The sequence below is a fragment of the Echeneis naucrates genome, chromosome 10 (assembly GCF_900963305.1).
Source record: "Echeneis naucrates chromosome 10, fEcheNa1.1, whole genome shotgun sequence".
Lineage (NCBI taxonomy): Eukaryota > Metazoa > Chordata > Actinopteri > Carangiformes > Echeneidae > Echeneis > Echeneis naucrates.
Window position 1 is genome coordinate 15,881,607 of NC_042520.1, and position 26,932 is coordinate 15,908,538.

Consider the following 26,932-nt stretch of genomic DNA (forward strand, 5'->3'; position numbering starts at 1 on the left):
GACAAAAATGAGTTTGCTTTGTATTTTAGAAACAACTCAAGATGATTAAGCACTTTGAGGGCCGTTGGAAACATCTTTCATTATATAAGGATAACTTAAACGTTTTGAGATGGCATCAAAACTCTCAGTGTGTTCCTGATGCTGCAGACAGCAGGTAGGACCGCTGTAGCCTGCAGTAATCATGTCTGTAGGGAAGAAGGTTAGTATGCAGACCTTGTGTAGACTGATTGGATTCTTATGCAGTGAAGCGCATTAGCCAACCTTTGCCTTCCCCTCAGAAACTACTCATATCCCTGTTTTGATTGTTAAATTCTTGTCAGGGTTTTATTTTTCGCAGAGCACAGAGGCCATTCGCTCCTTACTAATAAGTTTTTGTTTTTTTTTTTTTTTTATACACATGAAACTGTGGCGCCTCAAGGTACCACTGTTCCCTCCCACATTGGACGCTTGTGAGCATATCCATTTGCTTGTCAATCTACATACCGAGCTGCAGTCTGACTTTTTGAGTAACATCCCTGTTCAACATGCCTGTGTTGGCAAGAGTTAGACAGTCGGTGCATAGGCGCATGCAAGATTGATTCCAGCAGTAATCAATAATAGGTTGGCTGAGGTGTGGGGAGTTTGTGGAGTTTAATAATCAAGAAATAAATACTTGTTTTCTGCAAATATTCTCATAGAAAAGTCACAGTCACAGTTCTAGGTCTTGTGTTTTTAATGATACATGGTTTTAATTCACAGTCAAAGTGGAGCAGAGGAAATGGGCTTTGGGACTTTTAAAGAACTAATTATCTTTTTCTCCGACAGCGTACAATCATTGTTCTTAATAAGCGATACTTTGCAGAGGAGATTGTTTGCACTTATATTGTGGCTAAAACAAACATTATCAAATTAATTGCTACATCTATATATATTATTAGTGAATGAACAGTATAATGTCATGTAAAGTACAAATATAATGTAGGTGCAACTGAATTAGTCAGAAGCTCATTCTCATTCACACTAACTGACCTTTTTTTTTTTTTTTTTTTTTTTTTTAATAGGCGATCCAAAAGAGGAAAGAAATTACATTTGTCCTACTTTGAGTTACCATGACAGAATGATGTATGAAGTATGTTTTATTTGAGGAAGGCACGTAGACATAGATTAGTCATATTTAACATGAATATCACAGCCTTGTTAAATTTTTATAAAGTAATCATATTAAGCATCCACAATAAATCACCATCATTGTTGAAAAAGTGGAACCAAGAGGCTATAGTTGTTGGTTCATTTTAACCATTGTTGTCAACCCATTAATTGTTACCATACTGTAATTTCCCTCAGCCTCTGCATGTTCACAGAATCCAGTTTTGTCCTTCCTGTGCAGAGGCTCTCTCCCTGCCAAGAGCAATCCATCAATCACTTCCCGTGCAACACTTCGGGGCTTTTTACAGAAAACAAAACGGTACTGCAACAAAGGCACATTGGCTGGATGAAGCTATGCTACTGTGTTACGATGTTCTCACTTAATTTCATTTTCCATACGCAAGTCATAGATGATAGCACAGGACGGATTCATGTGAAGCACAGTGAAGGCTGCGTTGTACCGCAGTTTATTTGGGGCATTTACTTCATAACAGGTAAAGATTGCAACATGAAAGCGCAGTCCCCCTGAGTGATCGTACCAATACAAAGACGCTCTTAGTTCTGGCCTGTCGATTGCGTTGTGCTCAGCTTGAAGATAAGTTCCTTCATGATGGAGCTGCATGCTCGGCACTGCTCTGCTCACTGGGCGGTGAGGCTGTTTCAGGACAGAGGCAGTGAGTAATACAGCATGCCGGCTCTCATTGCAGCCGATAACTTATCTATTGATTGAAGCCAGCGTTGTGCAGATGGATGCCTTTGGAGTGTGACAAGTGCTTTAACAACCCCAGAACCTAATGCTCCTTAACGTCACTTTGGGTCCATGTTAAATAATGTCCCATCTCTAAGTCACCGGGATTCAGTCACGGTCAATCCCAGCAACGGAAAAGGAATCCATCTTGATTGGTTGTCTTCTGGCCAAAAGATCTATGGCCGCAATTACATGTAGCCACTCCTCGCTGCAGCTGGTGAGATGTAATAAATAGCATTAAGGACTGTGAAAATCCTTTAAATACACTTTCCCCCTTCTCTTCCTTCTTGACAGTTAGAGCAATGAATTTCCACTGATCGTTGGAAGCAGAGTGCGAGAAACAGAATGCTGTTTCTACTGCTTATCACTTTCACTTAAGCTGCTTGGAAGATTCAGTCACACATGCACTCGGATGTGTACACACACCAACACACCCCCCATAACACAGTGCCAGCTTTTTTTATTGTTCATACTAGGCAGGGAATAAACCACAGTGCAGTGCAGCACCTGGCTCGTTGTCCTGCTGATAGTTTCTTTCACATTAAAATATAAGATATCAAGTGTTTTCTTCACTGATATATTCCTGCATTTGGACATTTGAACAAAATGTTATCTGCGCTTAACCTTGTCAGGTTCTGGCACATTTCCATCACAGCTTCCAGCGACCATAAGACAGCCAAGTCAATCCGTTGTATAATCTTTAAATGTTAAAGGACTGATGCAGCCAGATGAATGCTTCAGATGAGTCGTGACTCATCTGAAACTTAAGGCTTAATACATTTTTATACGGAGCTGTAAAGCAGCCTGAAATGTACTGGCCGTCCGAACGTTTTATCTGTTAACTCGAACCATTACTGATGGTAGCACAGTTTGAACCAACAGAGCTTATATCACTTTTCTTTCAAGGTTTCCTCATATAATCATTAAAGGCTGGAGAATCTTACTCCTTGCCACTTTCGTTTGTTGGGTCCTAGCAAACAAATCACACAGTTTTGATGTCGTAGCTCTCAGGTGACCTTTTTCATTCCCTTTACTTAACATAGATGTATGAAAGAAGACCAGGTGACAACACAGAAGCTGGCCACTGAGCATTTAAAGTGAGAAAGTGGCCTAACACCCGTTATCAGGTTGAATGCAAAAATCGTTTCCATACCAAGGGCATACACAGCCAGAATAAGGAGTTTTTTTTCTGCTTTAATCTTTATCTCTCCCTGTCAGCAGCTGCAGAGCCAGACACCTAACTGTCTGCAGGTTCTGCTATTGCTAAATATTCAGAATGTGACACCTGGCATCTGAAATGTGTTCATTAATTGGAGTCACTGACACACAATTATATTATTTGGTAAAATTTCCTTCTAAGTTCAGACTAGCTATCTTTTGTTTGACAGTGAAAATATATTTCCACTTGACCAAGCTGCAAACTGTCATTGTCATTGAATAAATAGTGTATCAGTGAAACGTGGATGATGCTGTTCTATATTTATGTTTATATGTTCTATATATATGTTTCTCAATGACCAAGTCACATCTTTTGAGAAGAATTTATGTTCCAAGTTTTGACTGCAGTGGCTGTGAGCTGTTAGTCCTTTATTAAATCTTCTAATTCAAGCATTATTCATATTCAAACAATTCTTACAGGGTTTCAAAGAAGGAGGATATTTTTTAATCAAACATCAAAGCAGCTCATTTTCATAGAGCAACCCCTTGGCGTAGAACCTACAATAGGATTTCTGTGTTGGTTCAGGATGTTATTGCTTTCTTGTCTCAGTTTTATTTCTGGCAAGATTACAATTTCTTTCAAACTCTTTTGCTTATTCGTGGGTGCTTTCCATTTGCGCTCTAACCAAAGTGCAGGCACAAACTCCCCCTGAGAGTGACTGGTCTTCACTTAACCACAAGCTTGGAAATAGCCAGACACTGTGGCCTGTCTATAAAAGAAAATAGTGATAACTGAATATCCTGCTGAACTGGACCATTTGCCATCTTCACTCTCTCATTTGCCATAGATTCGACTTGATGATTTCCTGCTGAAAATCAATGATTCACTCACTTTCAGAATAGCAGCTCCACTGAGGGTGTTGGCTAGATATTCTCAGTGGCAATGATTTCAATCAAGAGGCGTTTGAATTCTCAGACCTTTCAAAATAGAATGGAGCCCTGTAATAAATTGGACAAATAAGTAATTTCTGTGTAGAAGATGGATTTAAATCGATTCAAGTTGTGACCTCTCAGTACACATGCACTCTCAGACAGATGCACACACGCCATACATACCCACAAATTTACACACCAGCTCTGCAGGTGCAATCACTGGCAACATTTGTCCCTCCTGGTTATATTAGTGCAGAGCAGTGCAATCCTGAGGCTCTCAACAGCACAGCAAGGTGGTTAAATACTAAAGACTATTCCTACATACATCCAGACACCTAACAATATTGATCTTTATCAGGTGTAGACCTGCACTTTCAATGCTTGCCTTTTGTGGCATCAGAGGGTGAGGAATGAAAAGTAGGAGGGGGCGCAGAAAGCAAACTAGGAAGTTGGCCATGTACAAAGCTTCTGTGAATCTGCGAAAGGTGTCACTTTGATAGTTTTCTGCAGTGGTGCTTTGTTTTGCTTGAAATCATCCCAGCAGAAAAGTAATCTTATTAATGCTCACCAAGTGTTCCGATTTTTTTGACATCGCATCATATCACACCACTTGCTTGTAATGAAGTTGCAAGAGAACTTCTCAAAAGACACTGCCAAACATTAAAGCTCTCCTTGTGTTGTTTAGATTTTAGACAGTTGCTTTGCTATATTAAACATTCCCCCTGACTAAAACTGTCATAAGCCTGTGTCAAAAATCATTGGCATTGTTTTTAAAGGCAGCGATTTGACATGTTTGTCTAAAGGGCAAATTTGTACAATTAATTTGACAGCTAAAGGATTGCATGCAATGGCGCTTTCATCCTGCAAAACCACTGCGCAGTGATGGCAGTTTTAATCCCATATTACCATTCAAATAAGAATATGTTACCCCATAGCGCTAATCTTCAATCGTAACCAGCATGTCCTGCATGTGTGTCTACTAAAGCGTGGATGTGTCTTGATCTGGACTGTTGCTCTGCCTCCCTGCTGAGCTGACAGAAATCTTACAATATGATGAGCAAACACGTGAACAGGGATTAGCAGTGCGAGTGTCCTTCACTCATGAATAAGAACCAAAGGGACTCTATATCACGCTATAGGCGAAAAGGGGAGCCGCCCCGACACTAATTTTTCGCCAATTAGGTCATGTGGTCTTAACAGTGGATCTAAGCCTGTAGTGCTTTGCTGTGCAGAAATCTTCTTGCAGGCTGAGGTTTTTTATTAATGGAGGACTTCCTGCTCCTAGCCAGGTGGAAGCGGAGCAGTAATAAATGTGGCCCAATATATCATCCGCAGCACATTACAAGGGAGCTGGGGGTGATTATTCATACCGGCAGGGGCATGAACAGACCTTTCAGGGGTTCATGGGCTCAATCCTTGAAAAGGGCGTCACCCTTATCGTTCTCAACAGTGTAGGTATAGTCCTCCCTGTGGCTCATGGTTGTTGGTTCAACTTATCTGGTAGCGAATGAGAGAAATCCACAGACCTTGATTATGTTGTGTTATTATGTACAGTTTTGTTTTGTTTTTGTTTTTTTTCCCCCTCCAGTTCATTACTTGATGACTCTGGGTTTGTTTTCACGTGTGTCTGTCAAAGTCCTTTGTTTATTTTCATGCATTTACTGCAATCATCAGTAAATCTTTTAACCTTAATCATCAGTGTCATTCACAGCAGCACGCAATTTGTGTTGTTTGCTTTGCATTGTCAACTCTTCAGACTGCGATCCTACAGCCTATTCAATTGAGTCTCACTGAATCTTAAATACTAGAATTAGCTTCTGAAATGGGTGTAATCAAGACTGCAATTACTGTACTTGCAGTGAATCAACTTTTTCCTCTATCAGCCCCATTCTTGGACTCAATTAAAGGCATCCTTCGAGAGTCATTTAGTTGGAGGCCGGGGGATATAGTGGTGCCGTTAGCAGCAGGAACGTGCGTTGGAGGTAGATGGTGCATTATGTTTGGAGCAGTCTGCGTTTCCTGTCTGTTTGCAGCTATCGGGGTGCACACAGAGACAGATGAGGCACAACAGCTGGCCCTAATGCGTGTTGGGTAGGATCAGCCCGGCCCAGTCACAGCACATCAATAGACCCATACGTTAGCTGACAGGGAGAGCACTAAAATGTGCTTGTCTAGCAGGTGTCATGGGTCCAGACCCAGCACAGGTGATAGGAAAATAGGCAATCTGTCTTTACACTGGAGGGATGGGGGAGGGTTGTTGGGTTGCCACCAGACATCAGAACTTTGATCCTTCACAACAAAGAACAAAAGGGCAGTTTTACACAATGGCAAACATTCATAACCTGTACCGGCTCCGATGGGCCGCTGGGCTGATGTTCAGCCTCAGATTCATACATGACTTGTGTCTCATATGAGCAGTGGGTTTTTTTTTTTCTTTTTTTCTTTTTGTGTTGTACTTTATGTAGCAAGGTAAACGTGTTAACATTTCCATCACTCAAGCTTGCCTATCACTGTTTTCATGTCCCCATTTAGAATTAAAGCACCCACTCTTCTTTACCTCGTCTATCATTATGTACAGTGACAGGCTGTAATTTGATTGCAATGGAACAAAGAGGAATTTTGTTTTGCACATTGTGGCTATTGTTGTGTATATTTTGAAAGCTCAATTATGCTGGAAATTAGTCTCACTGACTGGAAAAAAAAAAAAAAAAAATACATAAAATCAATCCGATTTAGATTTTATAGAGGCGGCTTTAAACATCAACTGATGTCATTATTTTTAGGAAGAAATAACTGATATCTCCGAATTAATAGTTAAATAATAATCATAATATTCATAATGATTATAATGGCAATAGTCAGTCAGTTTTCTTCTGCTACATGTTCTATTGCATTGCTGAAGGAGATGTAACGCTTTTGCCATTTACAATGCAAACTAAATTTATGCAGCTCACACAGGATAATAACCACAGTGCATTTATTACAAATGCGGATTTAATTACAGAAGCAGAGTAGCAAAGTCTCATAACATTTTTGGAGGCAAAAAAAAAGCAACTCCTATTCTTAAATGTTTGAGCAGAAAATACAATCAGACTTCATCTGTTGAAACAAGGTGACAAGTGCTTTAACATTTCAGTCATTGGTCCAGATGACCTTAAAAACAAGGGAGCAGTCTGGGAAACATATTTCTTTCAGAAATATCTTTGTTTCGCACTGTGTTGTTTCCCCACCCTGCCTCTCCTTTTGTATTAAACAGCTGCGGTGGCTCGTATTGATCCATAGAATAGACCACTGTTTGTTGAGTCCGATGAACTAACTGTAGATTGTATCAGGATCAAGAGCATTTCATACAGTAAGAGCAATAATTTCTCATGATTCCTGTCAGATTTACTCATGAAAATAATTGCAGATAAATGTATTGTTTCCGTGGCACATGTCAGCCCATACCTACACTTACAGTATGTCTTCCAGTTGGCTATAGCACCATATCTGGGTTATCTGGCTGGATTTCAAAATCTGCCATGCGCTGAATCTTCATTTTTATATAACCAAGCATTTAAATGTGCCATCAAGACATTTTTTTCCCGATGCCAGCTGCATTTAATCAAACTGTGAAGCTAGAGATTCTGACAAAATAAATATTCACTATGATGTATGACTTGTCTTAAAATCAACAAACTTGTGCCAGTTTGATTGTTTTTGTACATCATAATAATATGAATGGCAGCTGCTGGTTGATCTGCTTCTCTAATAGCATCTACTGCCTCCTCAGCACAGAGTGTAATAGAGTCAAACATTTCTTTTTAGGCTGCCCAATAAAATCAATATTTGCACTCACTATAGTTTGTGAGGAATATCCTGCTTGCTGTTTCAGTTGTTGCCATTAATATTTTCATTTGACTTTTCTTATCAGTTGCTTTGATTGGCTTTAACCTGTTAGGTTATTGTTTAGTTTTTATTGATTTGTTGCTACTTCTTAGTCTGCACACCTTTTTTTTTTTTTTTTTATATACAAGACACATTACCACATGGGATGCCGAATTCTTGAGCAGAAAGGAAAATTTTTTTTGTGTGTCCAGAGAAGGCAGGCAGGGAAGCAAAACCATGTCCTGTCTACCGGAGGAGGTGCCGAATCATTTATACTTCTTCAATGACTTCTTCAAATGACCCAAGGCCTTTCATTGTAAATTTAGTATGACTAACATTTGCCTTTTTCAGTCTCTTAATTGCCATTTAAACCAAATTATCTAGGTGGTTCCTTTGTTCTCATCCTGTCAGGGTCATCAGCTGCCTTGCATTCCAAAGCAGTTCCCAAAAAAAAAACCAAATCTTGAAGCACTCCATTATCCAAATGACATTCAAATGTTCCCAGAGTGAGCCTATAGTAAGACTTCCATCTTCTTGGTACTTTTACAGTCAAACAAGAAAAGTCCTAATTGTACTTAGTCAACAGGACTCTATACCTTATACAAGAAACTACAAGATGACATCCTGACTCAATTTATGAAACAATCTCTTTATTTCAAATAAGGATCTGTTTTGCTGCTGAAGCATTTCCTGCTATTCCTGTGCTCCTGTTGGCAGCCTTGATAAGTTGTCTCCTTTTAAACTCTGGACTCATAGCTTGGATTCCATTGGTATATTTTCTTGCCGCAAAATGCCTAGTTTCACATATTTATGGCCATTCGTCTAATGTTTTGTTGTAATTCTTACACATTACTGCGTTTAATATGGAAGCCATTTTTGTCTCTGCTATGTAGACCCCTGGTCAGCAAAGCTATGCGGTTTTGGAAAAGCAGGAAGAAAGACCCAAACCAACTATTGTTGCCATTGTTGAGGGATCTCAGGAGCCTGCTCAGCCTTGCTCAACATGTAAGCTATAGCAACAGAACAAGCAATGAATTTGTCCTCAGTGTTTTTTTTTTCTTTTTGTGTACTTTACAATACGGATGACACTTTGAATGGCACAAGTCTCAATAGAAGGATCTCAAGGACAGTTTGAAGAATTTCAGTATTGTTGAATGAGGTTGTAATATCCGCAGATGTGTGGGAAAGGAGTAAAGGGTGGGGTCGTGGAGGAAGCTGACCATTGTTTTGATATATTCAGTTTACCTCATATATAATCTGCTATAGCTCGGTCTCTGTGTTGCAACAGCAGTGAATGGATTTGACGGGGCCTTAGAAAAGAAAATAGTTACCACAAACATCAGCGAGCTGAACTGCCACTCTTCCAGACGATAACATGTTTATGGCAATTTCTCTGTTCGATTTTATAGACTGTAACAGGAAGACAGCCTGTGGAGCAGATATAACTGTGGGTTTATCACAGTCACCTGCTTGTATTTGTAGTTTGTCTATTTCTATTTAACCAAACTTTGGAGATGTTATTACATCCTGCCATTTTCAGCACGCTGAACAGTAAGTGATTTCCAATTTCAGTATGTAGATAAACAGCCACTGCACTAGTTCAGCTTGATAAATTTTTCAAATGTCATTTTAGTTAACTACAGAACTGAAAAATTGAGTTTCAGACAGCTCCAGTAAGATCACAAGGGGTCGACGTGCATAAATAGCGTACGTCTTTATAAACTTTATAAACGTGCCGTATTGCCTGTCCATCACTTACAGATCACTTTACATACCATTCTTAAAATTATCAAATGAAATTAAAAAAGAATGCGAAAGGAGAAAGCACGAAGAAAGGCTTCAGATTAAAATAACCCAGCACCTTCTGAAGAATGAGAGCCGCTCCCTTGTTATCAGACGGTGCATGTCTTCAGCCCTTATTTGCAGTGAGGTGTTATTAGCAGTGTAGCGGCGCTGTCCCACCTCATCACATCATCTGTCAGAAGATCATCAGTTGGCGTAACGGCCCAGGAGGAAGATCCCTGTGTGCTGCTTATCTGGTTCAGACACACTCAACCTCTTATCCTCAGGAGAGGAGAAAAGTACATTTACACAAGCACCCGTGTGCTTTTGATGTATTGGTATGTCCACATTTTTGAGAATTTATAATTTTTCCATTACCTTTCTAAGAATTTTTCTTTTGCTTTACAACTCTATTAGCTAGATACTTCACATCATGACATTTTATATGCAACACATGCATGTTTAAATTATCAGCAGTATACGAGGTAGTTAATGGGAACATCACCTGCGCCAGCTGCTCCATTAAAATGCAGCTTATATGTTAACATATAAATAATTTACTATCATGACAAGGTCAATTATTCAGAATAAATACAGATGCAAATACTTCACACATAGATTGCAGATGTGGAAGAGAACTAGAATGTGGGGATATTTTATAATTCTTCTTATTTTCAACAAATCACAAGAAGATTGCAACCAATTGAAAAAAATTAATCAAAAAAAAAAAATCACCATGTTCGCTGTACTGTTTGTGTATATGTAAAACCTGATATGCAGTAGCTTACTCTTCTGTGGCCCGGAGCTCCACTGTTGTCCAACAACAATTAAAAATACATCAGTGAGTTATGGTGTGGACACGGTACATATGACATGTCCTTTCGTCGCTACAAACATGAGCCCTGTAATTTGTTGTTAGTCAATCGTGCATAAAACGTTCTGGTTACATATTATTTTCACCAGAGTGCCAAATGTGTGTTTATTAATCACCAGCTGAGAATATTCCCCCACAAGTATCCATTTTAATTATTGTCTGTAATGTTAACATAAAACTAGAGTACCCACACCAAGTATCTTGTCTTTTTTTTTATGTTTTTAAATAATCAGATCTTCATTAGAAACAAAGGGAATGGTGTTTCAGAGAGAAAATGGACGACAGCAAGTGACAGGACAGGAGAGTCAGCAACAAATTTTTTCATTCTGACGATCCAGTAAATAATGTTCTCCCATCGTCGTAAAAAAAACAGTACATCTGTGACTGTCTAAATTTAATTGCTCCCCATACTAATCACAATTCCTCACTGTCCTTAATTACCCTCCAAATTTTCTACTTTACATCATAAACTCACTGACATGCTGTTTATAACTCAAGACCTCATTCAGTATCTCTTTGAAGGAAATTGATGAGATGAAAAAGCTCATAAATTTTCTCAGGATAAAATGCTGTGTGCCGCAGGTTTGGGGAATTTCACTGTGTAGGCATCAGCAGTCAGAGACCAAAGTAACTTAATGCCCATAACATTGCATCTGATCTGCAGGGTTAAGGTAGAACAAGCTCTGTGCTAAAGGCTGCTACCATCACTTCCCTTTTATTTTCATATACCGGTGTACCGGTGTATTCAGTGTAAAAGCAGAAGACATTGGACTGTTGGTTTCCCAAAAAAAAAAAAAAAATTAAAAAAAGGAGGGGGGGAGCAACACAAACAGAAACATAGTTGCCATTTTAGGAAGAGTTGATTTTATTTCAATCCCTTGATGAGCAGTTAGTCATTCTCTTTTCCTATTATCTTTTTTTAAAAACCTTATTTCGATCTCCGATGACTGCTGACCGCCCTCATTGTTGTATGATCCACACAGGTTTTGTGAACTGAGGGTATTTTTTCATTTCATCCCTCTCATCACGATGTACATGGTCAGGAGTCATGTACAGAATACAGGGCTAATGGCCAATTCTCAGATAAAAGTGACTTTATCAGGACTGATTCTGAAGGAGGCAAATAGTCATTGTAGTAAGAAAGCAAAGTTTGTCGAACCAGCTGCCATATCTGAGATTTTGAAAGAACATTATCGACGTCAATGTTTGTGAATGTTGTGGCATCTGACAGACAGCTAAAACTTAATTTTAGGCACCAAAGTTAGAGGCCTCATGTAATTTTGAATTTTATTTATTAAAACTGAAATTGAGAGGGACATGTCTTTTGAGTAATGAAATCATCTCTTCTTCCAAAACCAACTTGTGTCCAGAAATTGCTAAATATCAGACACCAGTGTGTTCTTGCGGTGGGTTGTAATGTCAGGATGACTGTAGGAAGCTAATGTGTGTGTGTGGGGGGGGTGAATATATAAAATGGAAAGAATAATCAGAAGCCCAGTTGGGTTGAAATGAGTTTCGCTCTCTGGTTGCTGCTCCTGCCGTCAACTGATACACTTAACACACGTTGAGTTCAGATGTGCTTTAGACGGAGAGTCATATCAGATGGCCGTGTCTGTCTTTTATTTCTCGACAGGTTCTCTCTTACTAACATAATTCCCATCACATAACATCATTTTATTTCTCTTTTGGGTCTGGAGCCTCTGGATCTGATTCTTTGCTTCTTGTGAAGTTGTGACATTTGTTGATGGCAGGTTACTGTAGCCCCAGATCACTTCTTAGCATTGCAACATTAATTATTCTAGTTTAATTATACAGGCTGGATATGAAATTTGATGTAAGTTTCTGGAATATGGAAAACTTCACATACATATTTAGGCTCATTACATGAGCAAAGACCATTTTTTATGTATTTTATTCCAGCAGCAATCTTAATGAAAGAACTCTATTATAGTGCTGATGAATAGTGGCCAGTAACCATCAGAGCAATTGCTGATGCTTTTTACAATGTCAAGACAATATATTTGCTCTTAACATGGAAATGTGAGTTGCTTGGTCGATTTATCACTGAAATAAAAGAGTATTGGATTCCTTGTCAGGAAATATAAATGTACATGTTCCCCTGATGTTGAATTCTTTTTCAGCTTAGAAATTATTATTTATTTAATGCTTTGCAGAAATTTCAAAACTCACTCCTCACCTTCAGATGCCCTTTGTGCTTCGTTCTGGTTAGAAAATGTAAACATGCCAACTAAAAGTATGAATACAGGAAAAAAAAATTTACTCAGAGGTATCCACATGATATTTGCATCCAATCCTGAGGCCTTTTGGTTTTACACCTAATGTTATAAGGCATCTTTGATATCTCAATTTGTACATGCATTGTTGACAAACTTGATATTTACATCAATCAGGCAGAGAAAGAAAGACAAAAAGACAACAGATGAAGCTTGTTGGCCAAAAAATACATCTAGCTCCTGCCAGGTATCATTTGGCATGATTGCTCGCTGATAAAGAGAAAGGAGAGCATATTGTATTTACACATCTCTTGGAGTAGATCACAACTCACGCCAGGCCATCACTATCAGTTCACCATGTGCTCTTCCCGCGCTTACACCTGGCAATTAGGATATTTAGTCTCCTTCTCAGATAGATAATCCAGAAACAGACATTTTAATGCCAGTTAAGGTTACAGACGTCCCATTATTTTAAGGTTTAGTGCTCGTGATCATTATAGCAGTCTGCCTCACTTTCTGCTGTTTCAATTGCTCCACAGTTGTAAAATGCAGTGTGTGAAACCTCTCATTTTAGCTGCAGGCATATCCGGTAATTAAAGGATTAACTTGGTAATCTAAATTGTCTCTTGTCTTTTCCTTCCTCCATCCTCCCATTATTTCCTAACATCCATTTCAAAGATTTAAGAATGCCTGCTTTCCCTCTTCCCCCACCATCTGCGTTTCTGTTTCTTCCCGTGCCTGGGCCCCGCTGTAATCAACTTGCTTCTGGATAACCTCGTTTCCGGCTAAGTGTGAGGGAACGACAAATCCATGAGCACGAGCGTGCCTTGGATGGGAAAGACTGTGACTGTGTCTACCCCTCCTGACAGCTCAGGATATATTCATTTCCTTTCAGGATTGCATGTAGTTATTAAGTCAAAATGTGTTTAAATGTCTGTGGCGCTTTTGAAAAACACCAAGCACTGAACTGCCAAACAGGTGCAGTTTTGAAGAATCTGAGGCATTTACATGCAGAGATTTGCAACAGCAAGGCATTTTGAATCTTCCTCTAAAACGAGCCAAAAATATATCAAATGCTTCTCCTCGTGTCTGTGCAGACTATAAAGAGCTTGTGTTTTTTTTTTTTTTTTTTTCTCCTCATCACTGTGCTTTGTGAAAATACACTGTAGCCTCTTGAGATTAATTGATTTTTATGAACTTCTACTGAGGGATTTTTGTCCTTCTTCTGTGAGATTAGTGTTTATTTGGCTGATTATTTTGCTTAGTTGAGGTGACTTTATGCATGGATTGTACTTTAAATAACTTAATTTTGAAAGTTTGACAAAGCAAGCAAAGTAATGCAAGCATCAACATGATTTTTCTTTTTCCTGCTAAATAGTTTTGGGGACCAGAATCATTTTTCACACCAAAAAAGTGCATGTTTCTAAGAATACAAGTTGATGTTTAACTTCCTCTGGCTTTAAATTATGTATTTTCAGCTATAATGAAACCCTTCATCTCTTGGGACGTACTGTTTAATATAAGGTCATGAAAAACCTTTATGTTTTTTTCTTTTCACAAAGCTGGTGCACAAACCAATACCCCATATTGTGTAATTACAGAAGGCAGTGTTTATGCAACTTGAGGAAAATACCCCAGTTTATGCTGTTAGTGAATTATTCAAAGCAGTACAGAGAATCTATTGAGTTACGACCAGTGATTAAAGTGCTGATACAGAAAAATCATTGTCTGAGAGGCTGAATCAGTCCAGTAAGTGGATTGTGGAAACAATGGGAAGCGACTGGGGACAAAGCATCAGCTGTGGTACTGGTGATACATATAATTATTTCTTTCTATCTAAAGTGTCTGTCCACACTGTCTTAATGCTGCCCCTAAGAATAGGAAGGCACCATCTGTATCACATGCAGATCTCACATGCAGCCTGCTTCCTTTACAACTCTCAGAATGTCCGCTCTTGTACACTGACAGCAACTTAAAGCTGTCTCATAAGTTTCCAAGCAGGTTTGCCTTTCAAGACGGCGTTGCCTTGAAAGGCAAGCTCACGCGAAGGGGTCAGAGGGTAGCAAAGGTAGACAACAGAAAGTTGCTTCTCTGCTTGGACCCCCCTGCTGAGGTGTTGCTTCAAATAAATGACAGGAGCAAAATATTCAATGAAAATATCAGCGCACTGTATTAAACAGATTGCGACCTCCTGTTCAAAGGTGTACGGCTCATTAAAAGGGATGCTGTGCGTCATATTTACACAACTAACAGCTTCAACTCTGTTTCTTTTGTTGAAAAACTTAATGACATGACAGAGAAAACAGTATTTAATCATTCAAGGTGCTGCCAGTTTGAGTGACGGTGATTTATGTCGCAAGCTTTGGATGGCAAATCTTAAAGTTGACAGTGTCACCCGAGCTTCCGGAGCAAATCTTTCGTGGAAATATTCCCGTCGGGCAACGCTGTCAGCACGTTATTAGTATCCTGAATGAATATATGCACACACATGTACATCCCTGCATCTGTGTACATGCTTAATAGCCAATTTTCTATTCATTTAAATGGACACAGATTATAATAGTATCATATGTGGCATATGTGAGAATAATTTCCACAACCCCCTATCTTTGGATCCTTTCCTCTCCCTCCTTGATGTATAATATTTTTTATTATTAAGGGTTTCTGTATCCCTCCGCCGCTGATGGAAACATGGTGTGATGAGGTATGAGTTGCTATGGCTCCATCTCTCCTGCATGTTTATTTTATGCATCAGGGCCTTTTTGTGCGTTTTCAGCCTCAGTGATTGATTGTTTTGCAGACCAACCTTAATGACCAGGGATATTACATGGAAGCTGAATTTGTTGGCATATGAGCATTTCTATGTTAACTTGCATTTCTGTTTGCTTGCATATTTCTCACTGAGAGAGATGTAATGACAAAGATGAAGCTGTTTGTGAGCAGTATTTTCACTTTTTTTGCCTTTTTGTTTTTTTTTTACATCTTGCGGTCTAGAATTTCTGCATGTGTGCAAATTTTTTGTTTTAATTCCATGAATGTATGTGTGTGTACAAGATAGTTCAAGTGTGTATGGCTGTGTTTGACAGAGAGTGAGTGTGTGTGTGTGTGTGTGTATGTGGTTGAAGGAGTGCTTGTTGAAGCATGGTTGTCATGTAGAAAAATGTATTCTGAATCTCAGACATGTGGAGGAGTAAATATTTGTCATCTGATGACAAATATACATCAATTCGGCATGTTCCAATTTAAAGGAGATGGTAGCCAGAGCTTTTTTTTTCTCTATCCTATTTCTGCTTCTATCCCCGAATTTAATCACTCTTTGTCTTAATATTGTCAGAGGCTCAATGGAAATATTCCTAACTATAAATAAACAGTCCTCCTATTCCTAGAAACCCAACATATATACATTATACTTTGAGTGATTACTAAATAAAGAGACTCAATATTTTAGTTTTTTTTTTTTTATTATTAATTAAACAGCAAACCGAAGCACTCTGGAAAAAAAAGCATCAACCAACAAACTGATTGCAGCAAATTGATCTTGGCTTTGTTACTAATGACAGCTAAACATGAAAAGCTTTAATATTCTGGATAGTGGGCAGCACGGTGGCATAGTGGTTGGGGCCTGAGGCCTCTTTGTGGGGAGTTTTCATGTTCTCCCTGGGCCTGCGTGGATTTCCTCTGACCATCCAAAGACATCATGTTTGGGTTAACTGCTGACTCTAAACTATCTGCAGGTCTGAGTGTGAGTGTGAGTGTCTGTGTGTTGGCCCTGTGATGGACTGCTGACCTGTCCAGGTTGTACCCCGCCTTCACCCATTGTGAGCTGGGATTGGCTCCAGCACCCCCTGTGACGTGGAAACAGATAAGCTCTAGAAGTTGAATTCTGGATAGTAATTTTAATTGAATTCGTTTCAGAGGACATTGTAAGGCACTGATGGTGTCATAAAACACTTGTTATGGCTGCTGTTCATCACTGTGATGTAAATTATGCTCAGTGATTGCTCAATGATGCCTTCCTTCAGGGACATGATGTTGTTAAAAATAAATATATAAATAAATATATAAATAAAAGGAAATTGTAATTGGCTCCAAAGGGCACACAACGTGTTGGTGCCATGAGGGGGAAACACAAAAGAAGGTTATTTTCTCTCCAGCTATGGTTTTTCTCCCTGCTGACATCCTCACACCGTGGTGCATTCAGCAATTCTGTACCCTGAGTAGATAATAAGGAGTGAAATTAAAAAATAAACGCTTATTTTTCAAATGGTGATAATGAAAGTCAACAGTACGTAGCACACTGGCAATAGCAGCAGGACAAGTGAGGAATCATGTGAGCAATTTCATTTCCAAAAGAGAATAAAAAAAGAAAATCTACTCCTGGAAAGTGATACAGTAACTGACATTAAAGTAAAAATCTTTATGAAATATTGAAGAGAGATGGTAACAAAAGACATTTACAAAGCTGCAACACTTGTGAAAATCTATTCCGGCACGCTTTTTAAAATGCCCTGATGAGGACGTATGGAATTACAGCAGTTACAGGAATTTCACTTTTTAAAAAACTATATTTTCAAGTGCGTGTGCAACTGCATCTGAACAACTTCATCATCACCACCCCATGTGGATGCGCTCGGCCCCCGACTTGGGAGTAGACGTGGTCAGCTGGACGGATGAGAGATAAAGGGGTGGGGGTGGGTCTGTGTGCTGCAGGAATTCTTCCCTGGACATCATGGCTCAGCACATTGACAGCTGGTGCATCCTTATTTTGTGTGTGCATTTGTGCGCATGCATGTGTGCATGTGAGGTCAGTCGAATTGCCTCTCGAGAGAATAGCAGCTGCAGAGAAATATCAGGTCATAACCTACAGTATTATTTATTAATTATTTTCGGAAGTACAATAATCCAAATTATTCTCCTTGAGTCTTTTTCGGTTAATACAGGAAGCTGAATAGTGATGTAATGGTTATTGGGCCCCAGCAACACATCCAGCATGTTGTATCAATTAAGTCATCTTCATTGGTCAAATGACCAACAAGGGAGACATTTAGCGTCCAGTGTTTGGTATTTGTGTGCATACAATATGATCTGGCAATGGACTCAGATACATCCAACAGTTAATGGCAGCCAATTGCATGCAGTGGAACCTAATGCAGGATCCATAGTGGTGCTGTATGTCTATTTGATTTGTGCATTGACCCACAAGAAGTCTGTTAAGTGGCCAACAGCCCCTAGTTGTGCACGCTTGTGTGTATGTGTGTGAGCGAGTGCACGTTGACTTTGAAGTACATCGTGTCGTGACAATAATCTGAGCCAATTTACTATGCATCAGTCCTCCATTATGGGTTTGATATAAAGCAGTGCGTGACTAGAATGCCCTTCCCATAAAATGACAATTTATTTCTCTCAAGAAATTACATGTTTAACCTCATTAACCTAAAGTGCATGTACTAAAATGGAAGACTTATCTCCACCCCTTTTGACACACACAACTACACACAAACACAAATTGAAAACATCATCAAAAGTTGAGAGAGCGTGTTGAATGTGACCCCTGCAAATGAGGAGCCAGCGGCGAGTTAATATCATCAGGAGTTCATCAAGCCATTCACACAACTCGTCAGTTGTCTCAGGTGGCTTCTGTTTCGCTCTCCGTTTCAACATCATCTGTTCTCTACGAGATGATTAACCTGGCAGGTGTGAGGTGAGTCTCGCCCACTGTTTTACTGAGCTGTCGTCTTCAGTCTCTGGGAAGTACAGAGGGTCAGCCCAGGCGGCTAATAGCTGTGGTCACAAAGCTGGAAGTTAGCCCATTAGAAGATGCTGCCGTCATTAGGACCAACACACTTTCAAATAACCTGACCTGCCGGTCCCACGCTGTTTATTAGCAAAGTTTTGGCTTTCAGTTAGAGCAATTATACCTTCTATTCAAGGTGAACTGTGGCCTTTTTCTCTGACACCACGAGATGAGAAACACACACTCACATACATAGTAAATATTGTCAGGCAGTTGTGTTGTCTTGAATTTCTGAGGCTGCCATTAATGACATTTTCTTCTCAGCAAATGTGTTGCAATAATTAAGTGTGCTTGGAAAATGGGCAGAAAAGGCAAAGTGTCAGCAAGTGATGTATGCTGTTCATTGGACACAGAACATTTAGTTTTCATTAAGAGTTAAACATGTACACAAAACATTAATGGGGTTCTGCGGCAGCAGCACCGGCGCGCTTCACTGTATCTCATCCTGATAAATTAGCAACTCAGCACAGAGGGAGGGGGAAAAAAAAGACGAATAAAGAGATGCATTAATATAATGTGTAGTGGGGGAGTAACTGACAGATAAAGTCTTTATCCAAAGACCAGTGTTTATGACACAATGTAATGTTATCCCTGACCTGGGCATCAGCAAGCTGCAAGGATGAACGAAGGCTGTCTGTGAGAGGAGAAGAAAGGTCAGCGCGAGTGCTGCCGTTTCATTATAAGAGATGCAGACTTCCATCCTCTCCTGCTGCACAGGGAGTGATGGAGAAGGTTGTTAATGCCTGGTCTGTCAGCCATATTGGATTCAGGGCAGTATATTAATATGACACTCCTTTTAAAGGGGTTTTATTTTGGGAATTATTGGTCTCCCCTGAGTGCTGCTGGTCTAAAGAGGTTATTTCCTTGTTTCTACTCCGTTCTCTGTCCTCTCACTATCTCTTGCACCTGGCTAATATGTTTAGAGAGAGAAAGTGCATTCGGAGTACAGCTGTGTGCGCTGTAGGCTTCATTGTGTCATTCAGAATCTGAGTTGGACATTTTTCAACGTTGGCTGTAAATCTGAGAATTGTCCCCCCTGAAGGACAGCTTGTGTACCTTCACATCTGGAATGTGTGTCTTACTGCTTTCCCTCCTCACATCTTGTATATGTCACGGAGGCTTCTGCAGGAGTAAAAACTGTGCTCTGCAGTATATAAGATATGAGTCTAAGTTAACTGGCACTCTGGCTGTCTGTCATTTCTCTGTCTCCCCCTTTCTCACTTAATGTGGGTAAAGTTAGAGTCCTGCTTGAAGAGCCATAAAATACAGTGTGGAGTGGCCGAGTCGCTGAGATGGGATTTATGGCTAGTCCATCAGTGGTGATGTTAAAGGGCTGTGATTAAGTGCTGGAGTAAAGACATGGACTCGACTACCCCCTCTGACCCAGCCAAGAGCACGTACGGACAAGCTCAGTCACTGTCAACCCTCCGCCATACAGCTGTGTCTCTCTTTGTCACTCTTTCAGTTTATCAGTCTTTGTCTCTTTCATACACATACGTCTGTGGTCAAATTCACCAAGGGCACTCCATTTCTGCATTGGATACCTGTTGTCACAACAGCTGAACAGCAAATTCAGCTGTCAACTTGAAAGCTTTGTTTTTGTTTTCTTGTTTTTTTTTTTTCCACTGATTCATTTTTTTGTTTGTTTGTTTGTTTATTTTGGGGCATCTCTCTAAAATCTCTGCTTCTGATTTTTACCAAAGGTTCAGAGCACACTGCCACCGCAACCCTTCCTGCCGCCTTCTCTGATCTGTTACCTCACTTCCTGGTGGAGCCTGAAGACGAGTACATAGTGAAGAACAAGCCGGTGACGCTGACCTGCCGCTCCACCCCGGCCACGCAGATCTACTTCAAGTGCAATGGAGAGTGGGTTCACCAGGATGACCACTTGATTGAGCGGACAGTTGACCCAGGCACAGGTACTAAATCACACATTTCCATTGCCTACTGACTGCACCTTGTCTGCTATTTATCTGTTATTTTTGTTGTTTCCTGCAAATTTGCGACATGTATGCTTCCATAGATGCATTATGTGAAATGTGTGCGTGCTGAAACGAAGGTTTGCTATTTGTCAGTGATTACTGTGCTCCATCAAGCTCTTGGCTCATCCTCCAGCCTATTTAGATTGCTAGTCTCATAACAAGTACATTGGTTTCAGTCTCAGAAATCTTCTCAATCACCTTGGAGACCTGCTTGTTTTTCTCTCTGTTGTGCTGCTATCCCCCACCTCCGCCATCAGTGTCATAAACATGTATGACACTGATGTGGTGTGATTCAGCAGCGATCACCCGTTCACAGCCTGACAACTGATCGGAAACAAGAAATGTGGGTATGACAGGTTTTTCTGTGGGAGCAGGAACGCACTCACTCATACTCACACACATTTCACTCTATACATAACAATTGTGTTTATCGGGGGGGAAACAATAGTGGACTCTGCAAATGTACATAATACAAATAACAGACAAAGCCATCAGCTCCTGCACACACACACATACTAAAAGATAGGTGTTCAAAGCACAAAGGCTTGGATTGATATGCACAGGTTGCCTTTTTGGTTTGCAAATGCAAACATTTTATCCATCTGGTCCACTGAGTTTGGCATTAGCATGCAGCAGCTCAGCAAATGTAGGAAGAAAAATGTCTAAAAACTGTCATGGGATTAACTACAGTAAGTGTTGATGCCACCTGACACTTTTGTAAATGTGGGTTTCTGATCTAATTTACACACTGAAGCTCTGATTGGTGTGTATGCTGATTTGTCCTCTCCTATTCAATTTAATTTTATTATTATTATTATTATTATTATTATTATTATTTTTAAATAAAACAATAACAGGATTTTTTTAAATTCTCTGCTGCTTGAATAACTTTGAGACATGGTGAGTGATTTAAGCTTCAGCCCTCTGCAGTACCGGAGCTGTTTCCTTGAACTGTAGCAGTTAAAAGAGACTAAAATTTCACTGTCGACTCTGTGTCACTGCTTTGAGCATATTTTCTCCTGTAACTCCATATACACTGCATCTTAACCATGACTTGTCGTGTCATGTCACCACATTGCTGTCGCTCGCGTACCGTTTTCAGTTGTTTGATTTGTTTAACTGTACCCTGTGTGTGAGGCCCATATTTGGATGCTGGAGTCAGGCTCATGTGAATAACAGTAATAAAAGAGTATGAAAAGTTAATTGTAGCTCCTGTTTTGAGAATAGAAAACAAATACTCATGGGCACACTTGTGGATTTGGATCATTAAGGCAAAATTGTCAGTAAGTCGACGCTGATAAAATTTGGTCAACTCCCAACACTATCTTCCTTCTTGTGTTGCTTCATTAACAGTTCTGCTCTCACAGTTTCTCATAGTTGTCAAGGGGAGGGATGCATATTAAAAGTGTTGCCAATATCAACAAGGCTTTGAGATGAGAAGTTTTTTATTTTTGCATAGTTAACAGCCAAGAGCTGGACAAAATTTGCTAGCCATAAAATATAATATAAATATATAAAATAAATATAAAGCCTTGGTGAGCCATGGCACACTCTAAAAGTATACCTTATCAAATCAGATTGCAGATTTGGCACAAAATCATAATAGAGTTACATCAAAGCACTTTATATATAGAGCAAGTCAAGGCCAAACTCTTTATAGAATTATTTCAAGAGACCAAACTAATCCCTTCATGAGCAAAGACTTAGTTTTTAGTTTTTTTTTTTTCTTTAGAAGAAAAACTTCCTTCAAGAGACAGAAACCTTGGAAACAACCAGAATCAAGTTGAGCAGCCATCTGCCTCGGCTGGTTGGGTTGAGAGAGAGCAAGAGAGAGGCAGAGGGAGAAAGACAAAGAGAGGCAAGGTGGGGGAAAATGCAACAAAGATACACAAAATATACAGATATAAAGAGTGATTAATGCCTGGTACCACTAGATTTGCTCTGGTAAATATTGCATATATAGCAAGTATATAATTGTTGTGTAATTTTTCTGTGAGCAACACAGTTACTGCTGCTTTCTTAAACGTCATGTAAAGAAAAAAATCTGCTTCCTAGACTAGAGGCGGTGGATTAGAGAATTTAAGTTTCCCCAAATAAACTTGTCCCTGAGGACAGCAATATCTCTCCCATGTGTATTAGTAACAGGGTTTCTAATCAGCTTTTTACGTGTACACACACGCATGAGGGATGGACTGCAGATAAAGAAACCGACAAAGTGGCAGGATGAGAGCTTTTTAAGTTTAGGATTAATGTTGCCAGCAATGAACCTTTGAGCGTTTTTTTTTTTTTTTTTTAATTTTCGACACAATGGCACTGTGAGAGAAAGTGTCACTCAGTCTTCCTGTCTTTACACAGCTACAATTAAGCCACTCTTCCAAAATAAGATTAGAGGTCGGCGGGAAAAAAAATCTGATCTTCACGCTGTAGAACCAGATTACTACAGTGCGTAGAAGCACATTCTGGCTGCTTGACTTGGTTTCTCTGAAATTCTTCAGCGAGCACACAGTAAACACACAGCTTGTATGACGTGTCGCGTGTGGCTTTGAATTTTATGCTGCTCGCAAACATGGTTATATTGTGGAGCCAACTGGCGTAACTTTGATGCAGTGAATATGGATTGCATTTTGTCAATAGCAAGTTTTGTCAAGTACACGATGTGCCCCATAAACTGCGGAGTTTATGGGAACATCACATTACCAATTCACCATTGCTCTGCCAACATTTAATGATGATGGACCATTTGCCATGTGGTTATGAGCTGTTATAGTCAGCATTTATTTGTCTATGAAACAAATCTGGCGCGCTGGGTGCGATGAACCCCTGCAGCGGAGAGGGAGGCTCCATCTTTACAGACCCCGTGAAGTTCCAAGGCCCCTCACAGCTCTCCACATCACTCCTGCTGCCTTTGATGATGAATGTCTTCATATGTGAGGCTGTGCAGTTATGAAGGACACGTGGTTGTCCAGAGGTATGGCTGCCACATCGATCTCTCAAACACTTGTGCTGTTTAATGTCAGCACTGCCCTGAGGAGTTTACTGATGGCTCCCTCTAATCCCCCTTTCCTGCAAGGAACATGTGATGTGTACACACCCGGCACAAACGTGTGTGTGCGCACAACGAGCTCGTCAGGCTGTCCTCTCACCCTAGTCGTCACAGTCATGCTGGACTCTAAACCCGTACCTGTTGCCAAGCAACCAGGACTTCTGTCACACAAGAAGCTACCCGATATCTAAGGAGGGAGGAGTGAGGAGTTGTGAGCTGTACCCAAGTTGACAAAAATTGATTGACAATTTTATACCGAGTGTAACACTGAAAAATCACCTTCCAAAAATAGTCTGTTTCTCTGAGAGGTTTTCTACCTGACTGAGCCGTCCTCCCTGCCCAATCTCTGCACTGAGCACAATTCATGCTTGTTTTCTCCATAAACAAAGACAGAGATGTAAGTGCTGCGAGCCAATGGGACCATGCAACAGCAGTCACAAACCGTCTGAGAGATCAGCCTCAGTGTCGCTGGCTGGTGTATTCGAGCTGATTGGGATTATCATCAAGGATCCTTGTTCCTTTGTTATGTAAATGAGGAGTCAAGCTTTGGATGGTGTTAATGCTCTTAATTCCAATAGTAGAATAATGGAAATGGCATGTAGACACATCAGAGTCAAGAGGCACTGCTGGAAATGATGCACACATTTGTTCTGCTGTCCTTTGTTCAACATAATAATCCTCGGTTCGGTCTTTGATGGATTAGTGCTTCATCAACAATAAAGCATACATGCTGTTTCATTAGGCGTGATGACGAAAGACATCTGAAATTTAAAAGTGTGAATAACTATTAGTACATAATAAGTTCCAACCAAAACGTAAACACTCTTTGGGATTAAGGTTGTCCTTGCATGCATGATATTGATTATTCATAAAAGATCAAGGAAAAATGCAGCTATTATGATTATCTTTGCGATTGTCTAGTTACTTCATCACCCCAGGAGCTGAAAAATTATATAAAACAATAAAACATGCAAAACTGCAGTCAAGTTTTAAGTACCTCATAGTTATTTAGTTTATATTTAACCTTTATTTATTTAGTACATTAGAAATAATAGGAATAACCTTATTAATAATAATATACTTTGTTTATTGACTAAAATAAAATATGAATGTATGTATATGTGCAATTAACATGGTCCTCTAAATGTTGCCTAAAACCAATCTAAGAGCTGTGAAAATTGCATTGACCAAACCAAAGAATTGGAAAAATCTGAAATACCCCGAAGCATTTATTTATTTTTTTATTGTTTGGGTTTGCTTTTTTTCTGTCAGCTTCAATGAAACATGTCCAAACTGTTCCAGGTATACAGCTGAAATTGTTCAGACAATTAGGAATCAATGTTCAAGTGAAACAACCACATCACTTCTGCTTTACATGGATTTGAAGAAGACCCCGCAATTTGACAAGAGCTCAGTTCACATTTAGTTGCTTCGTTTTCCACAAATGTTCACTATTACTACACTGCAACACGTAATTTAAAAAATCACACACTAAAACAACAGTCCATACTACTTATTGCTGATGAGTAACAGCAGAGATTTTGTGATATACACCTGAAGAAATTCCTGTGTTATAATGGTAGTGAGGTAAACTGTTTGAGAGTGGAACTAGAAATACTCCATCAATGACCAGCAGACGTAAAGCAGCTTTTCGTCATCTGCTGTGATATTAGCATTAAGATCATCAAGGAATCAGTCCCAGTCACCTCTCTGCATCTTTTCATGAGTAACGGATATCAAATTGTAAAACAAAATAATCAAAGAAAGCAGAATCTGTAATGAGCATTCCTTTAACCTTCACACAGAAGAACCTGAGGAAATGTCAGAAACATGGCTGTTGCAGGGATGAATTGGTCTGGAGCTGTACAGCAGAGACAGTATTCGTGAAGCAGCTTTCACTCTCACTCCCGGCAGACTTGGGTAAATGTCGATGTAACTTGAAGGGTTTAAATTAATAACTGACCCAGGTCTAAAGTGCAGACATGCCTCAGTCAAACTAGTTCTGGCAGTAAAAAAACATGACATGTGGATAACCATGTGCAGCATAAGTAACCTCTGCTCCCATCAAAAAAAGTGACTCTCTCCAAGAAAACCAGAAGAGCTGTACTGCATAGAAACAGCTGGATTTACTGACACCACATTGTGTTGTGGAGCCCTTGTACACACACACAAATACACTTACATTTGTGTGAGAAGCTCCTTTGAACATGGGAAAGGAAAGAGATGTCACAATTTGTCCTACCTCTCCTGGTATCAATGTCTGATATTGATCCATCCTCAAGTCTATCAGTTCTCATTACCTGTCCTCAGTAACTTATCTCAATTGCTATGGCTGTGACTGCTACCAAAGCCTCAGCTGGCTCTGTGTCTTGCTCAGGTCATACTTTATAGAGCGGGAGAATCTGAGATGTCTAGCGAGTCCTAATAAAGACATATCCCCTCCGAACAAATCAATGCTGACAGTGTGTTTGCATAGATTAGGAGATTCTCGCACACTATGATTTCTCATCAGACACATGATGAGGAGAAGGGAGATTGGCATTTGAGCAGAGCACTGTTGTATGGACCAGACTGATTTGATTTTGTTTGCATTTTATATGCCAGCATTGATGGAAAAGATTTTGATCCATGCGTCGCATTGTCACCGGCGCAGCAAGACCCTCTCAGGTGGAAAATACATGCATTTCACATTCCTATTTCAATAAAACCTGACAACTGCCTTATAAAGATGGCAGGAGATTATATTTTCTCTGTTGAGTGAAGCGGATGTTGACACGGCTTCCACAAAGAAAACAGAAGATGATGTAGATAATAATCAAATACAACACGTGTGCCTTGTACTTAATGAAAGTAAAGTTGGTGGTGGAATCATATATGCAATGTTAATAAGCGCTCAATATTCTTCTGGCAACAACCCCAGATATTCCTTCAAACTGCTGAAATGGAATATAACCACTTTCTTTTAAACCTCAGTTTATCAGTACCAGCTCCTGTCCTCTGTCAATCTTTTGAGGTCTAAATACCGTGAATGTCATAGTCAGTAAATCTTTTAAAACCATCTATCACTTTCTGAATAGAACTAATAATGCGTTAAGGCACCACAGGGCCAACCCTTAGGTCTGCAGACCAGCCTGGTATCATTTGTATAAAATATGTATTTTCTGATTGAGTAGATCCTGGATTGTAATTTGATGACATATTTAATTTCTGATCTAAGGGGGAGATAAGATAGGCTTAGCTGAAATGATCTGTAACCTTTATTTTAATACCTCAGTGCTTATCCACGGTATTATAGCAGCCAATCACCTCTCTCACACCAGCTTCCACCCACTGTCCTCTCTCTCCCCGTCCCCGTCATATGCATTTTTCCCCTCTTTTTGTTCTTAAACCCA

The 26,932-nt window shown here is 39.8% G+C and overlaps 1 protein-coding gene across 1 annotated transcript in view; it reads left to right on the forward strand.

Moving 5' to 3' along the window:
- Nucleotides 1-26,932, forward strand: part of unc5a (unc-5 netrin receptor A) — a 122,362-nt gene that overhangs the window by 40,908 nt on the left and 54,522 nt on the right. Inside the window, exon 2 of the mRNA XM_029512206.1 lies at nucleotides 20,219-20,434. Coding sequence (XP_029368066.1) covers nucleotides 20,219-20,434 — 216 coding nt within the window. The remainder of the gene's footprint in view (nucleotides 1-20,218; nucleotides 20,435-26,932) is intronic.